The sequence below is a fragment of the Laccaria bicolor genome, genomic scaffold, assembly GCF_000143565.1.
Source record: "Laccaria bicolor S238N-H82 LACBIscaffold_1 genomic scaffold, whole genome shotgun sequence".
Taxonomy (NCBI): Eukaryota; Fungi; Basidiomycota; class Agaricomycetes; order Agaricales; family Hydnangiaceae; genus Laccaria; species Laccaria bicolor.
The window spans coordinates 692,617-712,032 of record NW_001889872.1 but is presented as its reverse complement, the minus strand read 5'-3'; the positions used below and the strand labels follow the sequence as shown (position 1 = coordinate 712,032).

General features: G+C 43.8%; 3 protein-coding genes across 3 annotated transcripts; 1 reads left to right on the top strand and 2 right to left on the bottom strand.

Moving 5' to 3' along the window:
• Positions 1-521: 521 nt before the first annotated feature.
• Positions 522-2,745, bottom strand: LACBIDRAFT_320671 (uncharacterized protein; the record flags this gene model as incomplete). The annotated part of the gene is made up of 12 exons (XM_001873264.1): positions 522-531; positions 698-718; positions 747-750; positions 830-841; positions 865-958; positions 1,470-1,541; positions 1,795-1,851; positions 1,903-1,915; positions 2,158-2,210; positions 2,262-2,305; positions 2,422-2,441; positions 2,630-2,745. The coding sequence occupies 12 exons, from the start codon at positions 2,743-2,745 to the stop codon at positions 522-524; spliced, it is 516 nt and encodes a 171-aa protein (XP_001873299.1).
• Positions 2,746-9,127: 6,382 nt separating this feature from the next.
• Positions 9,128-9,632, bottom strand: LACBIDRAFT_300891 (uncharacterized protein; the record flags this gene model as incomplete). Its single annotated transcript, XM_001873263.1, has 2 exons — positions 9,348-9,632; positions 9,128-9,289 (listed from the first exon to the last, which is right to left on the bottom strand). The coding sequence occupies exons 1-2, from the start codon at positions 9,348-9,350 to the stop codon at positions 9,128-9,130; spliced, it is 165 nt and encodes a 54-aa protein (XP_001873298.1). The 5' UTR covers positions 9,351-9,632.
• A 389-nt stretch (positions 9,633-10,021) lies between these two features.
• LACBIDRAFT_300890 (uncharacterized protein) lies at positions 10,022-10,489 on the top strand (the record flags this gene model as incomplete). The annotated part of the gene is made up of 5 exons (XM_001873869.1): positions 10,022-10,033; positions 10,094-10,127; positions 10,187-10,266; positions 10,331-10,382; positions 10,443-10,489. 5 exons carry the CDS (start codon positions 10,022-10,024, stop codon positions 10,487-10,489), a joined length of 225 nt encoding a protein of 74 aa, XP_001873904.1.
• Positions 10,490-19,416: the final 8,927 nt, after the last annotated feature.

The following is a 19,416-nucleotide window of genomic DNA, read 5'->3' as shown; positions in this document are numbered from 1 at the left end:
TGAGATAGAGATGCCCCTTTCCGATAGGCTCTCGTCTTGACATCTCACTCCTCAACCAGGTAAGATCTTCATTTTTTATCTAGCACTGAAATACTCTAAAAATATCTATTGAAAGTTCCTTATTTTTTTTCTGTTTTCTAGTAAGAAACATGTAATACATTGGTTTCAATAAATGAAGTTTAAATACTTATAAAACATGTTAAAAACATATAGAAACTTACTTGAAAGATATTGGGTTAATTTGAATTGTCTATATATGTATCTCAATATGTTCTACATGTTTTCCAACATATTTTATCAATATTTGACATTCATTCATTGAAAAGAATCTTTATAGATGTGTTATGTATTTCTGGGTGGAAAACAGGGAAAAAATAAGGAACTTCCAAAATATATTTTTAGAGCATTCCAAGACAAATTATCTGTTGGAATTACAAGCAGATCACGTTCATGAAAACAATGTTTGCATTGCCCCTTATTTTCTCCTTAGTTATTCCAGAGTTCATGTGATGCCTTTTATTTCAAATTATACTATGTATATAGGTAGCTAGTTTTAATCAGAAGACCTTGCACGTTTGCAAGGGTCCCTATTCAACCTGAGTGCTCACGATGACCTGAGCATTTCAACACAAACACGCATTATACCCTCACTGCTGGTCTGCTTATCCTGCTATCCTATTCCCTACTCAACACACACATTCTTGTGCCGTTGCCCGAGCTATTGCCTCATAGGTTGCAGAACCTACATATCTGCAGAAGACGGTTGCAGCCCAATATCACTGCAGAAGAACTGAAGATTGTGAAGAAGATTTTTGAAGGATCCACTCACCTATTTCCTTTGCTATAATAATCCCTGCTCCTCACTATGACTGACACCACTGTTTGTTTTCTGAATCTCAACAACTCCAATTATGCTGAGTGGTCCATTCGGATGGAAGCCATCCTTGTCTGGCGGGGCCTGTGGTCTATAGTCAAAATTCCGATTTCAGGAGTAGACACAGATGGGGGGGGTAATGACGAATGTCAAGTTCTTTCTGTACATTTCATTATCTCTTGTAGCACATGATCCAGTAGATGTAGGACAATTTTCATCTTCCTGGAGTAGTGATTGTCATGGGTTTCGCAACCCGCACAGGTTGCGGGTAAGGGTACATATGGGTAGGGGTATGGGTTGGGTTTGTCTGACCCTCGCCATACCCATACCCTCAGTGCAGGTTGGCAGGTTACCCACCAGGTTAACGGCGGGTTTTTCATCGGAGTTTAAATCGTGATCAACAGTGATAGATCACTGTTGATCTTGCTCCTCACCCAATCCTTACCCTCCCATAGCACACCTCTGGGTTCAACGAACGTGGCAAGACACATTAAAGAACTAAGCACTTTGTTTTCACCATTGTTCACAGTGCCGCCGCGTCACCACTGTCACCAGCCACCGCCCCCCACATCGCCCACAACCACACAGCACACACCAACAACGAGCTGATGCCTACAATGACGAGCAATGACGGTGAATGACGACGCATGACGCACGACGACGACAACTGTCAACCGTTAACATTGTTTGGAGGGAGAGGGACTATGACAGTCCTTTGGTACATTTTTTCCCCCTTCTTTTGTCCTCGTTTTGTTTCTCATGTGCTTATGGTGGCATAGCTGGTGTCAACTCCACCACACTCGACCTCCTCCGGCTCTTCTTCTTCAAACATCCCCATCCAAACTCAACATTGACTCAACTCGACAATAGAATTGTCATAACTTGATCACGGATTTGCTTTGAGGTTGGCTAGGGCGCACTTGGTGACGTTGCAAAGGCTGGGGAACCTTCAGGAGCTGGTAATGGGTGTAAACGGCCTTCAGAGAAGTAAGTAAGCACATCAGAACTCAAACCAATGTAAATCTCACCTTTATCTGAAAGCTACAACATACGGCGACGTTGCAGAACATCCATGATGACCCAAACCCGTTTGGCGGACGTTGATATGTCGTGGCGAGCATTGGGAAGTTGGATTGGAGGCAATAGCATGTTGAAGCAGCTAAATGTGAAGGTAGGTCTTTGAACACTCGCATAATAACAAAGACTTATGATTTACCTTGAAGGTCGACAATAGACACATGATAACTCCAAAACAGACTTTGTTGAAGGCAGATAGGATGTACTTGATGTTGTTGGTGATGTCGTAAAGGCCGGAGAATGTTCGGAAGGTAACGACCTTCAAACATGTAAGTCATTGAATCAGAATCTAAAGCATCATAAAACTCACATATATCCCAAAGCCACAACATGTGGCAACGTGAAGAACGTCACCTGTTGAGAGATGGAGGCAGGAAGCAAGAGTGTATTAGACACGTAGTGACTCAGTACGTAGGTGTTAGACTACATAGTATAGGAGTATGACAGGAGCACGTGACTTGTACATTAACACTCCCCTTCAAGTCGTCGACTGTAAATTCATTGGATAGGAACTGTGGGTGCATTAAAAAACCTCCCTGGAAGGGTAGGGAAAAGCTACCACTTGTTCTAAGTTCCTTCCAGTGCCGACTTCATTCCCATTTCTGCGACGTGTTTTCGATGTTTGAAGCGATGTAAAGCCTTCGTAAGTACATCAGCTGTTTGTTCAGGATCACGGACAGAATCAATTTTGATAATGCCCTCTTGTATTGCATCTCGTACTCTGTGGTATCAAATAGCAATGTGCTTGGCACGGTGGTGGAATTGGGGATTCCTGGCCATTGAAATTGATCCATTATTATCACCTTTAATCATAGTTGGTGATTTTTGTGCAAATCCAAGTTCTTCATAGAGATTTCTGAGCCAGTAAGCTTCTCGAGCAGCTTCTGATAAAGCCACATATTCAGCTTCAGTTGTTGAGAGAGCAGTGAATGTTTGTCTTTTAGATCGCCATGTTATTGCTCCCCCTGCTGTGATGAAGACATAGCCTGCTGTTGACTTGTAGTCTTCTGTGTCAGCATAGGCAGCATCAGAAAAGCCATGAAAGAAACCATGGAATAAATTGTTGTTGTCGCTATGAGAGCTGGAATATGTTATTCCATGAGTTTTGGTGCCTTTTAAATATTGAAGAATTTGTTTTAAGGCTGTGACATGTTGCACAGTGGGATTTGCTGTGTAAGAGCATAGACGGTTGATGGTATATGCAATATCCGGTCGGGTGGCATTGGCAAGGAACTGCAGCTCGCCTAAAATTTGTGCAAAGTAATTACTTCGGCTACCTTCGTTGCCTTCCGGATTTGGTAAGATTTTGACTTTGGGATCCATAGGCGTTGATACAGGGTTGCAATCTGTCATGCCTTCGTGTTTGAGAATTGACTTGATATAGCGTTGTTGGGAAATGGTGACAGTATTTCCAACATGAGAGATTTCAATGCCAATAATTTTCTTTGGCTCTCCCAAGTCAGTTACGTCCCATGTGGCCTTGATTTCTTCCTTCATTTTTCACATTGTAAAACTGTCAACATGTCGATTCACAACGAAAATTCTAGTCGACAACTTACTCCTCAGGGCCCATAACCTGTTGAGAGATGGAGGCAGGAAGCAAGAGTGTATTAGACATGTAGTGACTCAGTACATAGGTGTTAGACTACGTAGTATAGGAGTACGATAGGAGCACGTGACTTGTACATTAACATCACCCCCTTGCATTGGAGCAAATACTCCCAGTCCCGCCAAAGGGAAAGGGACGGAAGACATGAGACTCTTGACCCCACCACCAACACCACCTTCTCCTTCCCAGAATACCACCCCTCTCTACCCCGCCGAAACCAGGCTGATGCACCACCGACCCACACACACGCCTGTGCCTGTGCCTGTACGTGTGGCAACCATGCCACGGATGACGACGGTAATCGTTGTCGTAGTGAGTCCCTCCATCCCAAAGCTGCTGAGTAGGAGGCTGCTGAGGATTCAACACACGAGGATGACCGTGATGCATATGTGCAATGGCAACGACGTGGGCAACAATGAGTCAATGACGATCATTGTCGTCCTTCCACAGTGAGATGGGCAGAAGGGGGAACGGCGACGACAATAAACGACATGCCCAAATACCCCCCAAGGTCATTGTGTTCACCTTCAAAGAATGCAAGCCATTGGTGAGGACAGATAAAGGGAGTGTAGTGAGGAAGGTGAGCTACAGATGGGCAGAAGGGGGGAACAGCGACGATGACGATAGACAAGGCGTGTCTGTCACATTGGTGGCTTCACCTACCAACAACGGACCCACTACGCCACTCGTTTTGCTGGCTGCCATCCATATCTTAGCATTTGTATGATAGATTACCAAGTTGCATGTTACATTGCAAAGTAATACATAATCGAAATACCTAACTGTGGTGCAAACCCGCCAGACCCGTCAAACCCGCCAAACCCGCCAAAACCCATATCCTTACCCACAGAAACCCCTACCCTCAACCATGGGTAGGGGTTTCTGCGGGTAAGGGTACGGGTTTGGCCGAAAGTACCCAGGGGTTACCCATGACAATACCTATCCTGGAGTTCACTTTTACTCTCGTGAACTCCAGGTGCGTAGTCTACATTATATCTTTTGCTACCACTTACAATATACACTTTTACTCTCATGAACTCCAGTGCTTGCCCTCAGCCGTTCTACTTGCGTTTGGAACATGCTTGCGTCAGGTTATGGGCCCCAGCAGTGGATCAGTCGAAATGTCGACTTCACCAACTGAAGCCTTCAAGTTCGCCAAACTCAATGGCAAAAACTATGCGCTGTGGTTCCAACACATGCAGTCTTTGCTCCAGGCACATTATCTCTGGCTGATCATCACTGGAGATGAACCCTGCCCCACAAAGCACTCAGACACACAGCCTACAGAACCGACGGTGCTCACAGCTTGGAAGGCGACAAAGAAGGAGTGGCTCGATTGGTTGCTGAGGGATCAGGCAGCTCAGGGGTTGATGAAGGGAGTGGTGGAGCCATTGCAATGGCCCCATATCGTGCAGATGAAAACTTCGAAAGAGATGTGGGACGCATGAAAGAAGAAGTACGTCACCAACCAGCAACACATCAATGTCCACTACTATTTCAAAGACCTCTATACGTGCAAATACAACGAGTTGACGTCAATGGCCGACCACATTGCAGCTATGCTCGATCTTGGCCTCAAGATCAAGGTGGCAGGTGAGGAAATTCCCGATATCCACATCGTGCATGCCCTCGTCCTCTCCCTCCCTCAAACTCAAACATGGGAACTTGTCAAAGTTCAGCTCTTCAGCAAGGACAAGCTCACCTCAGATATTGTTTTGATGGAGCTTCAAGCTATGGCTAATCGGACTGCTCATGAGAAAAAGAGCGAGACCGCATTCCTTGCTGGGAAGAAGCAGGCTTCTGGGAAAGGTGACTCCAAAAAGAAGGGAGGCCGAGGCCTGAAGGCCAACGACAAGTGCCGCTGCTGTCACAAGAAAGGGCATTGAATTAACAAGTGCCCTCAGTGTGAGGAGGACAAGAAGAAGAACAATGGGGGTTTGGTCAACCTCGCTGTTTCCAACCTATGGGATCTTGGAGCTTGTGAAATTGGTCGGGTGTTTATGGCTGGGGTCAATGTGAAGGAGTCTGGTATCAACACTGAGTTGCTTCTCGATTGCGGCGCCACCTCCCACATGTTTTGTGACTGCCACTTCTTTACCGCCACTTCTTTACCTCATACACGCCAATGTCTACCCCCAAGTCCATATCTGTTGGTGATCGCCATGACATTCCTGTTGCAGGCCACAGTACCATCCGCTTCCAGGCTCGGTTGCCAGATGGGTATTGTGCTATATCCCTTCACAGTGCTCTCCACGTCCCCAAGCTTGCCGCCAACCTCATCAGTCTTGGGACTTTACAACAGCAGGGCATGGGTTTTAGCAGCTATCAGAATGGGATTGTGATTAAGTTGGGAGAGGAGGAGCTTTTCTGTGCATTGTTTGTTGATAAGTCAGACACCTTGTACCACGTCGAGGTTGCCCAAATGAAAACTGAGTCTGCCTATGTTGCCACCAGTGGGAGTCTTTGTCTCTGGCACCATCACCTTGGCCATATCAGTCTGGACACAATTCAGAGAATGTACTGGTAGAACATGGTGGAAGGCTTGTCCATTAGTGTTCGAAAGTCCGGTTAGGTCCGGTTATTGGGTGCCCAGGGGCTCTAACCGAGACCGAGACTGGTTAGCCTTTGTCCCAAAACCTAAAATAACCTAACCGGACCGCAACTAACCGGTTACGGTCAGTTATTTGCAGTTACTAACCGGTTAGGACTGAAAAATAAAGAATCGGTTATAACAAGGCAAATATGCTCATATTTATCTTGATAGATATTATTTCTGCATATTCTAGCTTTAAAACGAGCCCAAGAACGCTAAAATTGGTGAAGAATTGACATATTTATGCAATTATCCTTGAAAGTCTACACATTTGAGTGATATTTTAGAGATTTGACTGTAACTTAGTCAAATTTTAAGCGTTTTCAACGTTCTCAAGTGCGTTTTGAAGGTGTATAATAGGGCTGGCTATAACCAGTTATAACCGGTTATTTAACGGTTAGTTAACCGCAAAATAACCGGTTATTCCATTTTCGAAATCAACTAACCCTAACTGCAGTTAGGTTAGTGTTGTGGTTAGGTCCGGTTATTTTCTGGTTATTTTCCGGTTAACTAACCTAACTTTCAAACACTATTGTCCATCAACTTGCTCAACCAATACGATCATCTTTGTGAGGGGTGCGCGCTTGGCAAATCACATCGACTTCAATTCCCAAAAGCAAGCACCACCAAATACGAGCTGATGGACCTCATCATTCTCGACCTCACTGGGCCCATGTCAGTTCAAACTTGGGGAGGGGCTTCTTACGCCCTCGTCATTGTTGAAGTCAGCTGTCGAAAGCCAGTTGGTCGTCTTCTGCATTCCAAGAAGGAGGCCTATGCAGTGCTACAGGAAGTTGTTGCCATGTTAGAGAGACAGTCAGGGAAGAAGCTGAAAAAGATGAGAGTGGACAGCAGGACGGAGTTTGTGAATGAACTCATGAATACATTCTGTCAGAAGAATGGGATTGTCTTGGAGACAACAGTCCCTTACACTCCTGAGCAGAACGGGATTGCAGAGTGTGCTATCGCAGTGTTCTTTGAGATGGTCAGGTGCATGCTCCATGCTAGTAAGATGGACCTGCACTATTGGGGAGAGGCCTTCCTCTACGCTGTCTACATCCGAAGTCTAACCTACACATCTGCCCTCAACAATATCATCCCTGCTCATGCCTGGTCAGGCATCAAACCTGATGTTTCTCACCTTTGGATATTTGGATCTGTCGCCTATGCCAATATCCTGAAGAAGGTTCATGGTGGAAAGCTAGGTCACTTCTATCAAATGTCGCCTTCTTGGATGGTGGGCAGATGAGACGAAGGGGTACCGTCTGGAAGACATTGAGACTGGGAAAATCATCACTGCGAGGGATGTCCACTTTGCTGAAGATGATAGTCTGGGGGATCTTGCAGTTATTGAAACTCGAGGTGTTGCTCTGACAGAGGCTGAGATCAACAGATTGGTTCCGGATGATGTATTTGGGAAAACAGCTGGTTCGGTTTCTCCCATTTCTCAGTCCAAATCAAGTCCTCAACCTGCAGCTCCTGTGGAACCCCCCGTATCTTCAGTAGATGATGCTAGCCCCTCTCTGGAAGCTGATGTTTCAGTTCCAAAGAAGACATCGAAATGGGACAACCTACCACCACAAGACCACCCTAGGTGCGAACGAAAACCTGCAGCTCCCCCAGGAGATGAAGCTACTGAGGAAGAGTTCCTACTTGCATCCAATCGCACCCTTGACAATCATGCTTTCGTGACCTATCCAAATGAGCCTCAAACATACAAACAGGCTATGCAGTCACCCTACTCGCAGCAGTGGGAGAAGGCGATTGCGACAGAATATGATATGCTAAGGAATACTGGCACTTTTGAATGGGTTCCTAGTCTCCCTCATGGACGAAAAGCAGTTGGCAGCCGTTTTGTTTTCAGGGAGAAACACGATGGCAATGGGGATCTGGCCAAGCACAAAGCTCGCATTGTCGCAAAGGGCTACTCGCAGGTGCCCAGAGAGGACTTTTCGGAAACATTCTTGTCCGTGGCAAAGTTCACCACTCTATGCACACTCCTTGCTCTCGTCGCACACTCGGATCTCAAGCTTCATCAAGTTGATGTTGTTGGCACTTATCTTCGAGGGTCGTTGGATGAGGAGATTTACATGGAGGTGCCTGAGGGGGTGAAGGAGGAAGGAAAGGAGGGGTGGTACTGGAAGTTGAAGAAGGTTTGTACATCAGCAAAACATCCAATTACACTTTGGTAACTTAGACTTTGATGTTAGCAACTTTGAGCAACTATTTCAACTTTACTGTGAACTTTCACTTCAAGAATATAACTTTGACTTTGATTTCTACTCTTAGAACTACTTTATGAACCTCTTTTACTTTGGAGTTTAAACTTTGAAAAGAGACTGAAAATTGTAAAATTAGAAGTTTTGAAGGCTATCTCATGAGTATGATGATCTATATACTTATTTACGTAGAAGGCTTTGAAAGAGTCTAAACTATCATTAAAATAAAAGTTGTGAGGAAGGCGTGTTGCGCCATCACAAACACCCATCAGATGAGCATGGATGCACAATGCCATGATGCCAGATCGAAAGGAAAGAGCGGACACTGTGTGCAATGAGCAGCCTGCGGAAGCCTTCAAGGTTGCTGTCCTGCTCAACGAAAGTGCAATCATATCTTGAGGGCCCTTTCCTCCATCAGCTGACTGCCAAATACGTTCTCGAAACATTCTTCGTGTGCCAGCCTTGTCACTGGGAGCAAAGTAGGTGGCGAGAGCGGAGGCGTAGACGTGGACTTTCACATGGGAAAGAAATGGGCAGTCATTGAGAGGCACTAGGCCTAAGGGAGTCGGGGTTTTCTTGTTGGTACAGGAAACGTCGGACAAGGTCTGGAAGTTCTGGGGTGCCCAAATAATCAGCAAGGGCAGCGACCTCACATGGTGGCCTAGGGACTATATGTAGCAAGGTCCATCAGTCAATGAGTTCATAAAAAAAGAAATCTAGCGACATACATGGTTTTCTCGCAAGAGTGACTTCCCTCAAAATGTCGCCATCAACAGCTCCTCTGTCATCATCTTTGTTGACCTCTGGTTGTGTGGTGGGGGATGTTGGGGATCGGGCACATTGTGTCGGCTGAATATGGAGGCATTGAGCATGCCCCTAGCTTGGAAGCTGACACGTGCAGTGGTTAACCGAGACTGCTTGTGAGGGTAAACAATTAGTATTGTGCAGGATGGACGAAGCAATGTAGGTACTCACCATTCATGACCTTCTCCCATTCCTCACAACCCAGCATATCAGCTCGTTTCCCACACTCCCGTGTCCTTCCAGTAGAATTTACGCTTTAGATTTGAATGGTAAGCTTTCGTGTACGCGTTATCATGGTCTTGTTCGTCCTTCGCATATCGCTTCGGTTTGTAGTAGGTAGTTGTCACAGATTCACTTGTGAATCCTCATCGTCGTTTGTGTTGAGCGGACTGCTTGTGAGGGTGGAGTGACTGAAAGTGCGAAGAGAGCGGAATATGATGGCAAGCAAGGTTATATCTAGTAGCCAAAGTAAGTCCTCAAAATGCGAATAGAGGAACAAAGTAACATACCTCTAAATGATTTGGCAACAAGATGCACGCCATTTTCGTTTTTTGCACTAGTTGAATTGCCCGGCCCTCATGAGAATGACGTGATGACGGGTTCACGTGACCTTGGTTCAAGAGAAATTTTCGGCATTCACGCTCTTTCTTCCTCCCCCACCAGCTCTTCTGTTCGCTCTCTTCGCTGATGCCGATTGTATTGGTCACCACTCACCCTCTTCTCAGCCTGTCTCACCCTCACGGTCCTCTTGTGCCCCTACCTCTCCTCCCCTTGTTCACAAACTTCAAGTCTCGCTTTCAGATGGCAACCCATTTGAACTGCAATCCGTGCCTTAGCTGCTTAGAATGATACATCTCGTAAGTGTTCGTTTGTCTGTTCCTGCAAACTTTCCTTGAAATTACTGTCTTTCTGGACAGGTCATCATATCTCACCTCAACAGCAACAACCTGAGTATGGATCTTTCTCTTATAATCTCTGTATTGGTCTAAATCTAACACTCATCCTTGCAGGTTATTTTATACTTTGGCAAGCAGCCAACTTTTGTGAAACACGCAGTGGGGGAAACGAAGCAGTAAGACACGTGGACTGTGTAAGTTCTTTTCTCCTATCTACCTTGTGGATGGGTTATTGATTTGACTTATCTTCTGATATAGTTCTTGTCCCCGATCCAGCCTTTCATTGTGAGCGTGGGAGGATGGAGCATTGGTGCGGGGGACTTTCATTTTTATGTTTATGACATACTGACGTGTCTCCTTGCTCCTCCAGACCACGAAACGAACTATACGACCACCACTACCACAACCAAGACATAATGACCACAAAGATGACCACAACATTTTCACAACAACGATCGCGAACCACGACCACGATGCATCCATGCCAACATGTTCACAACCATGCCCACGCATTGACAACCATGACCACACCCACGCAACCACGACCATGCCCAGGTGCGATCTCATTGCTCCTCCAGACCACTGAGCGAACTCCATATGATAGCAGCAGCGTGCAGGTCGAGCAGCAGTGACTGGATGAATGTAGGCGAGAAGCCTTTGGATTAGCATCTAGCTAGGGTTTTATCTACAACACATCTACTGTATTAGATATTGAACATCAATGCTATTCATTTCTTCTGTTCCATGCCATCCTTGAGATCCAAAGTCACTAAATAAGTTATTCAAAGTACACAAGCAAAGGTGCCAAAGTGCTACCGAAAGATGGATCCCCAACTTTGGAAAGGTGTCAAACAACTTTGAAAGTTGGTTCAACAACTTTCAAAGTTGCTCGATAACTTTGAAAGTTATTGTACCTTACTTTACAAAGTTGTTGGACTTTGGCAACTTTGGCAACTTTACAACTTTGCAAAGTTGCGAAAGTTGCCCAAAGTTCAATCGGACGTTTTCCTGATGTATGGTTTGAAGCAGGTGGGAAGGCAGTGGAAGGCGAAGCTCAACAGGGTGATGAGGAATCTCGGGTTTGAAAAGGGTCAAGCCAATGATTGCCTCTATATCCTCCAAGAGAAGGGTGAGATTGTCATGTTGGTGCTGGTTTATGTTGACGATATGGCTGTTGCTGGACGTTCGCTCACTCGCATCACCCAGTTCAAGACCAACCTCACAAAGGTGTTCAACATCACAGACCTTGGTGAGCTGAAGTACATATTGGGCATTCAAGTGAAGAGGGACAGAAAGGCATGCACCATCTCATTGAATCAGACTGCTTACATCCATCACATCCTCGCACACTTTGGCATGCAGGATTGCGCTCCCGTGTTAACGCCACTCGCTGTCAAACACGATCTGTCAATTTCACAGTCACCCAAATGGAGGAGGAGTGCACTGACTACACCAAGTATGCGAATGGGATTCACTACCTGGAGGTCGTTGGCTCGTTACTCTATGCCACACAGATGTGGCCAGACATTCAATTCCCAGTCGGTCTGATCTCGCAGTTCTGGGGAAACCCAGGGAAACCTCACCTCAAAGCTGCAAAACGAATTATGCAGTACCTGAAGGGCACCGCACATTTCAGTCTTGTTCTCGGACATTGCGGGGAAGGTTCATTTGACCTGGTTGGTTGGACTGATTCTGATTGGGCTCAAGACCCCAATTCACATCGTTCAGTGGGAGGATTTGTGTTTGATGTTGCTGGGAGCTCTGTTTCATGGTCGTTGAAGAAGCAACTGACAGTTGCGTTGTCCACTGTGGAAGCCGAGTATGTCGCATCATCAAATGCGATGAAAGAAGCAATCTGGCTGAGAGTTTTGTTGGAGGATATGGGATATCCCCAGACCATGGCTACCCTTATCCATGCAGACAATCAAGGGTGTATAGCCCTCACTCGCAACCCCGTTGCTCACTCTCATGCAAAACACATCGATATCTGTCACCATTTCATTTGAGAACAGTTACAAAATTCGGAGATACGGCTGGAATACTGTTCAATGAAGGACATGCTAGCCGACATCTTCACCAAGCAGCTCCTACACAAGGCCTTTGAAATGTTCTGTTCAGCACTAGGCATACTAGCTGTGTGAGAGATAACTCTCTGAGTGGGAGTGACAAATGTCAAGTTCTTTCTGTACATTTCGTTATCTCTCGTAGCACATGATCCAGTAGATGTAGGACAATTTTCATCTTCCTGGAGTTCACTTTTACTCTTGTGAACTCCAGGTGCATAGTCTACATTATATCTTTTGCTACCACTTACAATATACACTTTTACTCTTGTGAACTCCAGTGCTTGCCCTCAGCTGTTCTACTCACATTTGGAACGTGCTTGCATCAGGTAAAAGCCGTATCAACAATTGCGGCCAAGCTGGAGAGTGCAATGAAGAAACAAGATGCTGGAAAGATGGACAAAGCTCACACAGAAATGATTTTGCATGTTGATGTTGGTCAGTTGTTGCACATGTGCTCCCAAGATCCACTCGAGATTTGGGAGACCCTGGAGCACGTCCACCAAGCAGCTGGTTTTGCAACGAGTTTGGCCCTTTGACAACACTTCTTAACTGTGAAGAAGGCAGCTGGACAGTTGATGCAGGCCTGGATCAGTCATATCCAGGGCCTTGTGTTTTGCATGGAACAGTCTGGAGTTGATGTTACCAACCAAGACAAGATCCTTGCACTCACCATGGGACTTCCCCCCTTGCATGACCCTGTCATCATCAACTTCAACGCAACCCCTTCTGAGTTGCCCACCCTGAACAATGTCCTGCTGAATGAGGAAGTGCGACAATCCGGTGACTCAAATGTTGTGAAGGATCCAGAGGACAAAGTGATGGCAGTCACAGGTGGTGGAAAGGGTGGTCATGGAGTGCGGAACAATGCAGGAGCCAATGTCATGTGTTTTTTCTGTGGTGAAAAGGGGCATTTCAAGTCTGATTGTCCAGAGAAGCGAGCCTGGGAGAAGTCAAAGAAATTGAAGGGCAAGGCAGCGGCAGTGGTTTGTGATTCTGATTTTGAAGACGATGTCATGTTTTGAAGACAGGTGGAGTGTTGCAGGATTGTCTTTTTTGTTGAGTTTCCGGGGGTGTGTTTCTTTCCTCTGTTTGTTTCCACTCCATAATGCGCTTGCAGGGGTGTGTTGGAATTACAAGTGGATCACGTTTGCAAAAACAATGTTTGCATTGCCCCTTATTTTCTCCTTAGTTATTCTGGAGTTCATGTGATGCCTTTTATTTCAAATTATACTATGTATATAGGTAGCTAGTTTTAATCAGAAGATCTTGCATGTTTTCAAGGGTCCCTATTCAACCCAAGTGCTCACGACAACCTGAGTATTTCAACATTATCTTGTCATGTGTCCAGTGTAGGCTGATAGTCTTAATATCTTACTTCACTATCCAGTCTAGCATACAATTCTTTCGTCACCCTCCCACCCACTTCCTTTTCACATTGCATGTTCATTTTTTTTGTACTACTTATGTATGTAGCCATACCTCAAGTGCAAATACATCAGAATAAAGTGTGTGCTGTGCCTGATCTTCCTGACTTCAGCTACTGTACCGAACTGTATGGTGGCAACGTAACACATACTATGTTTGTTCAGGTGTTTGAAACTGTGGATTATCTTACCTTCCACTTGCCTTGGGGCCTTGGAATTTTCACAGAAGGTGTATTTATGCATTACATTTATTGTCTCAAAATTTTAGAACAAGAGTCAAAGATTTGTGGTCTGGGGACATGGATTTGTTGTTTTCATTACACCTGACAAACAAAAGTAATGGAATGTTCTCTCAGATCCCTCCAGATCGGCTTGACTCTTTATTCTAAAACTTTCCAGTTGCATTTGAATGGCATACTTAAGTTCAAATAAAAAAATTTAGATAGCGAGGTGAAGTTGTCTTTTCAGGAAGGGCAAAAGACCAAATTCTGCTGTGAAACAGCTCGAAAAATGTGACATTTGTGTGACATTGGCACATCATCCATCAGCCAAATAATGCAGTGTGGCAAGCCACATGGCCCACTATGGTCCATCTTAATCAAATGTTCATTTATCCATTCATTCTATTCTTTTCTTCCTTTTCTTTTTACAGGATGGCTGTTCTTCAATTGCAAAGGCAAGGCTTCAAGTTCAACATTGCTCAACAGAACCAACATACATCAACAATCCACAATACTGGCCATTAGAACTCATGCTTAATGACAAATTCTTTTCCCCCAACCAATACTGAAGCACTTGCTTTGTTCCTCCAATGTTCTCCATGCCCAAGCTCTGTATCATTGTTCAGGGCTCTATGATAAGTTCTTTGCCTCCTTCTATCCTTTTTCTTAATTTGCATAGGGCAATGAGGAGTTCATCTTCTTATTGTATATCTTCTTCAATATATGTCTTGGTAAGTTTGACTGTCAATACATTAGATGCCAAAGACTAGCTACTGGCTGAGGAAGAAGAGCCATATGATTAGTGCAGGTGATGCTGGGTCCACACCAAGTCCATGCCATACAAATCAGGTGACCCTCTGACAAAATATCCAGGATCTGCTTTCTGTTTATAAATAAATGAAATTGGTTTGTATGGGGCAACATTATAGCATCCAAAGCAATATTTCCCAGTTTCAGAATATATATCTGAGTTATTGTAGCTTTTTAATTGTGCAGACAGAGATATTGATCTGTAATTGCATGTGATCAGAACAATCACTCAGCACTCGGGTGCTATCTGCTCTTGGTTTATAAATGAATAAAATTGGTTTGCACAGGGTAACATTGTAGCACCCAAAATAACATTTCCCAGTTTCAGAATATATATCTGAGTTGTTGTAGCCTTTTAATCATGCAGACACTATTACATGTGACCTGGTCACACTTGGTGCAAGTGGACGAGTGTGACATATGTGACGAGTGTAGATGCACATGATTTGGTCATGAATTACTAGATGTGTCTGACTCAGAGGTAGAGCAGCCTGTTTACACACCAGTTCAAATTCATCGAAGCGAAATGCCTCCAGTTGTCTTATCAGTTTTAGAAAAGGCAACCACCAAAGTCACATTATTCCTTGAGACTTGTACCCCTGACACTTTGTCCCACATGCTGGAGACCTTCCTCAAGCTTGGCTGAAAGAGAGAAGAGTACTTAGCAGCTGTCAATATGTGGGATGACACCAAGGTCAAGGACTTTTTTAAACATGTATCTGATCTTGGACAGTGTAACTTGTCCCACATGGACCTCCTCTACTTAAAAACCATCTCCATCATTTCATTAGTTAAGCATTCATCAGACTGTTTTTCATTCACATTTCTTTTTGTACAGACTATGCAGATAACTTTACACCATATATTCTTATCTTGTTCTTGTCATTTCATGGGTTCAATTAAGTTTGCTTGCCAAAATTACAATCAATCTATGTGTTCATAGTATGTAATTGAATTCTTTTATTGTTCGAATTGTCCAGTATGTATTTTAAAAGCAAAGTACTCATTCTGTCCAATAATTACTATTCACCTAGAATTCAGGCTTCATCAACATATGCCATGATTTGGTCCTCATCTGCCAAGTCATCCATATCCACCATGCCAACAAAGGAGTGGCTAAGGCTTTCTCCTTTCTTTTAATGGTTGCTTGCTGATTAGGGACCAATGCCTTTTGAGCTGCTAGCTTTTTATTTGGTTTGGGAACAGTGGTGTTTCATAAGTATTTGGTCTTCATCCAATCTTTGTAGATGTATTACATGTTTCTTACTAGAAAACAGAAAAAAAAATAAGGAACTTTCAAAAGATATTTTTAGAGTATATCACCACAAATTATCTTGTCATGTGTCCACAGAATTATGCAAACGGCAGTAGCATATGATTGTGTGAAAAAACGTGATGTCTCAGTGGCATGTGCAGCATGTGAATTTTTTCCCACCCAACGACACACCACAAGACCCACTACTAATGTAGCAGGAATTCGTTGTTACCTAGTGTGACACAAGTTTCAATCTCCTGATATATCTGAACCCTGAGCACTGGAACGCCTCTGACAGTGAACACAACACAATTATACCAAAAAAAAGTAGATATTCATATAGAAGAGAAAAAATATTATTGGCTTGTTAAAAATTTAAAGAATTTGACAAAGTGGTGAGGCAGAAATCGCGCAGTGGTGAAAAAGTTTCAAACACCTGAACAAACATAGTACACCACCAAATGACAGGCATGTGAGAAAAACCTGAGAGTCAAACCCTGGGTGGCATCTTTTGCCACCTGTCAGGCAATAATGATCTGAGTCCACACCATGATCGAAATCCAACTAATAGCAGTGTGTCTCCAGGTTGATCTTGGCACTACCTGTCTGGGCAGCTGGGAACCAGCTGGCAGCCCAGCCTACAGAAATTCCCTATATTTTCAATATTTCTCCCTGGTCATATTTGTAGGTATTCATGTTCTTATTTAGTTCATAATACAAGGAGCAAGGAGGATGAAGTTGGTTATATTTTCATAAGCAAGGACTATAGACAGGCGAGTACAAAAGTATAGGGTGTATGGAAGGATGTGAGAAATAAATGACTGCACTTCCATTCGAAAAACATTCCCCCACCCAGCCCCGACCCTTTGCGCTGTCCCCCGAATACGCAACCCACAAAGGGTGCACATCAAAGCGGCACCTCTAGCTTGTTGACTGCAAGGAAGGTGGATAGCGGAGGGGGATGGAGCATGAGGCATTGTCTTGGGCAAACAAATGCAAGGAGGCTTGGTGATGGTGATAGAAGGCGCCTAATGCGGCTGCCACTATGTGACACAATGGGAAAGTCAGTGTTAGCAGGTGAGTATTCGTCAGGGGGGGAGTACAAAGGGGCAATGGGCAGGAACAGGAGCCCAGAACGGTGATAGGTGGCAACTGCGCACAGGCGCACAGGTAGGGAACAAGGACAACTGACAAGGCAACATGGGGGAGATCACATGGGGCACAGACCACTGGGTAACGGAACACAGATGAGAACAACAAATGGTTCAATAATGAGGATGGGAGCAAGCAACCAGGCAAGGGGAGACGGTTGTCACTTGAGACAGTGTCCAATGTGTGATCTACGCAAAGGTACCTCCATAATTGTCGACACTTGTAGAATAATAAACCTGTTGTGCATCCCACAAACATTGATTAACAAAATCTCAAACTGGTGAACAATAAGAACATCAGCCATCTTGACTGGCCAATTTCATTATTTTATTCTTTCACATATTCTTCAGCTGAGTGGTGTTGCCATGGCTACCAAGACTATTTCACAAAGAAATTGTTTAAATATGCAAATTAAATGTGGTTGATGTTCTTATTGTTCTTCCTTTTGTAATTTTGAGAATTAATGTTTTTGGGATGCACATTCACTTCATTATTTTACAAGTGGCTATGATTAAGGAGGTACATACAGTTGAGTGCAAAAAGAATGAAGGTTGGTTCATTTTTCTGGTTCTTTCTAAGAATCTATTGTACCTCAAGTGTGTTCGCATGTTCTTTTACATTATGTAGTTGTGTTACATGACAAATTTCAGTGAAAGCTGGAGCCTTGAGAAGATTTTTATTCTGGAAGCCATTTTTGGCATCTGAAAAAAAAAATATGCGCTAACTGGAGAGGTAGCCAGAACATACCTCTGGTCAACCTGAATGAGCCTATCAAAGAATTAGTTAAAAATACTGAGTGGTTATGCTTGTAGAGCCTCCAGAAAATGGTCATTTTGTGCTATTTTGGTCATTTTCAGCCTGTTTTAGACAAAACAAGCCATTTTCCAAGGCCTCTACAGACCTAACTGCTCACTATTTTTGACTAATTCTTTGATAGGCTCATTCAGGTTGACCAGAGGTATGTTCTGGCTACCTCTCCAGTTAGCACATATTTTTTTTTTCAGATGCCAAAAATGGCCTCCAGAATAAAAACCTTCTCAAGGCTCCAGCTTTCACTGAAATTTGTCCATACCAAGGGAAGTGTAACACAACTACATAATGTAAAAGAATACACAAATACATTTGAGGTACAATATATCCTTAGAAAGAACCAGAAAAATGAACCAACCTTCATTCTTTTTGCACTCAACTGTATGTCCTGATTTGTCCTGAATATTTATCTCAAGTGTGTGGTGAAGAAGAAGTTGAGTTTGGTTCTGGTTGAAGTTTGGAAATGACCAAACATAGCACGGAGTTTAAATGACTTGTGAAATTCTCAAGAGCTTGTTGCATGGGCCTTTTCATGTTGAGCTCAAGATTCCCCATTTTTTCCACCTGTAAGAACTTGGAAGTGCTCATTGTATCATTTTATTACTTTCTTACAATTAATTTGTATTCAAAGTACACTATTTTGTTGCCTGAAGAAAATCAGCAGTACAGGTCTCCCCAAGAAGAGTTGTAAACCTGTGGGTCAGGTGTCGAGCCACTGGGCCTAACATTTACGCCCCAAGCTCCGACCCACCTGCCATACATGCCGAGGCATCCTCCATCAAAAACCTGTCAAGTGGAGATTCGTGCCAGATGCCATCAGCATAGTGTTGCCGCAAGGGAAGGTGAAGGTCACCTTGAGGTGACAGCCCTGTCACCTTGAGTTACCTTGATGTGACCTCAAGGTATTTTCCAAATTAGGAAAACGAAAGAGAATCAGCTTGCAGCAAGTTTGCAGCCACGTAGAATCATAAATATATCATGTAGTATTGTAACATACATCTGAGTACTGGTCAACAGAGGGTCCCTGTGGTTGACTGAGGTGACCTGTCAACTAAATATGCATGGGTGAGCCAAGAAGTAATTTTAGGGTATTGAGTTGACAGGCAATTGGCAAGTTACGAAAAAATCATCCATACAGAGGGGCGAAACATGGGGTACATACAGTGACTCACTATAAGTTTTGCACCACATAAAAAATACTCTATCTTCCTCAAGTTCTAATGACTAGTTACCATATAAATATGATAATATACAAATATTCTATATACATCTTTGACATGCATATGAGCTCTGGATCTCATTCTTTGCTTTATGTAGAAAAAAGTGAAAAAATGAGGTTTTGACAGCTCCATAAATATGACGTGTGAGAGTCTGAAAAAATATGAAGAATTAAGTACTACCCTACTCAAGTATCAGAACTTTGAATCATTTCAATTGAAGTAGTGGTTGTTTAGATATAGGTGTAAGGAAGGGGCTTGTTTTGGGTAGATCAAAAATGAGGTTTTGACAGTTTTACAAATACTTCATGTGAGAGTTGGAAAAATATATAGTACTAGCCTACTAAAGTATACAGAACCTTGAATCATTTCAATTGGAGTAGTGGTTG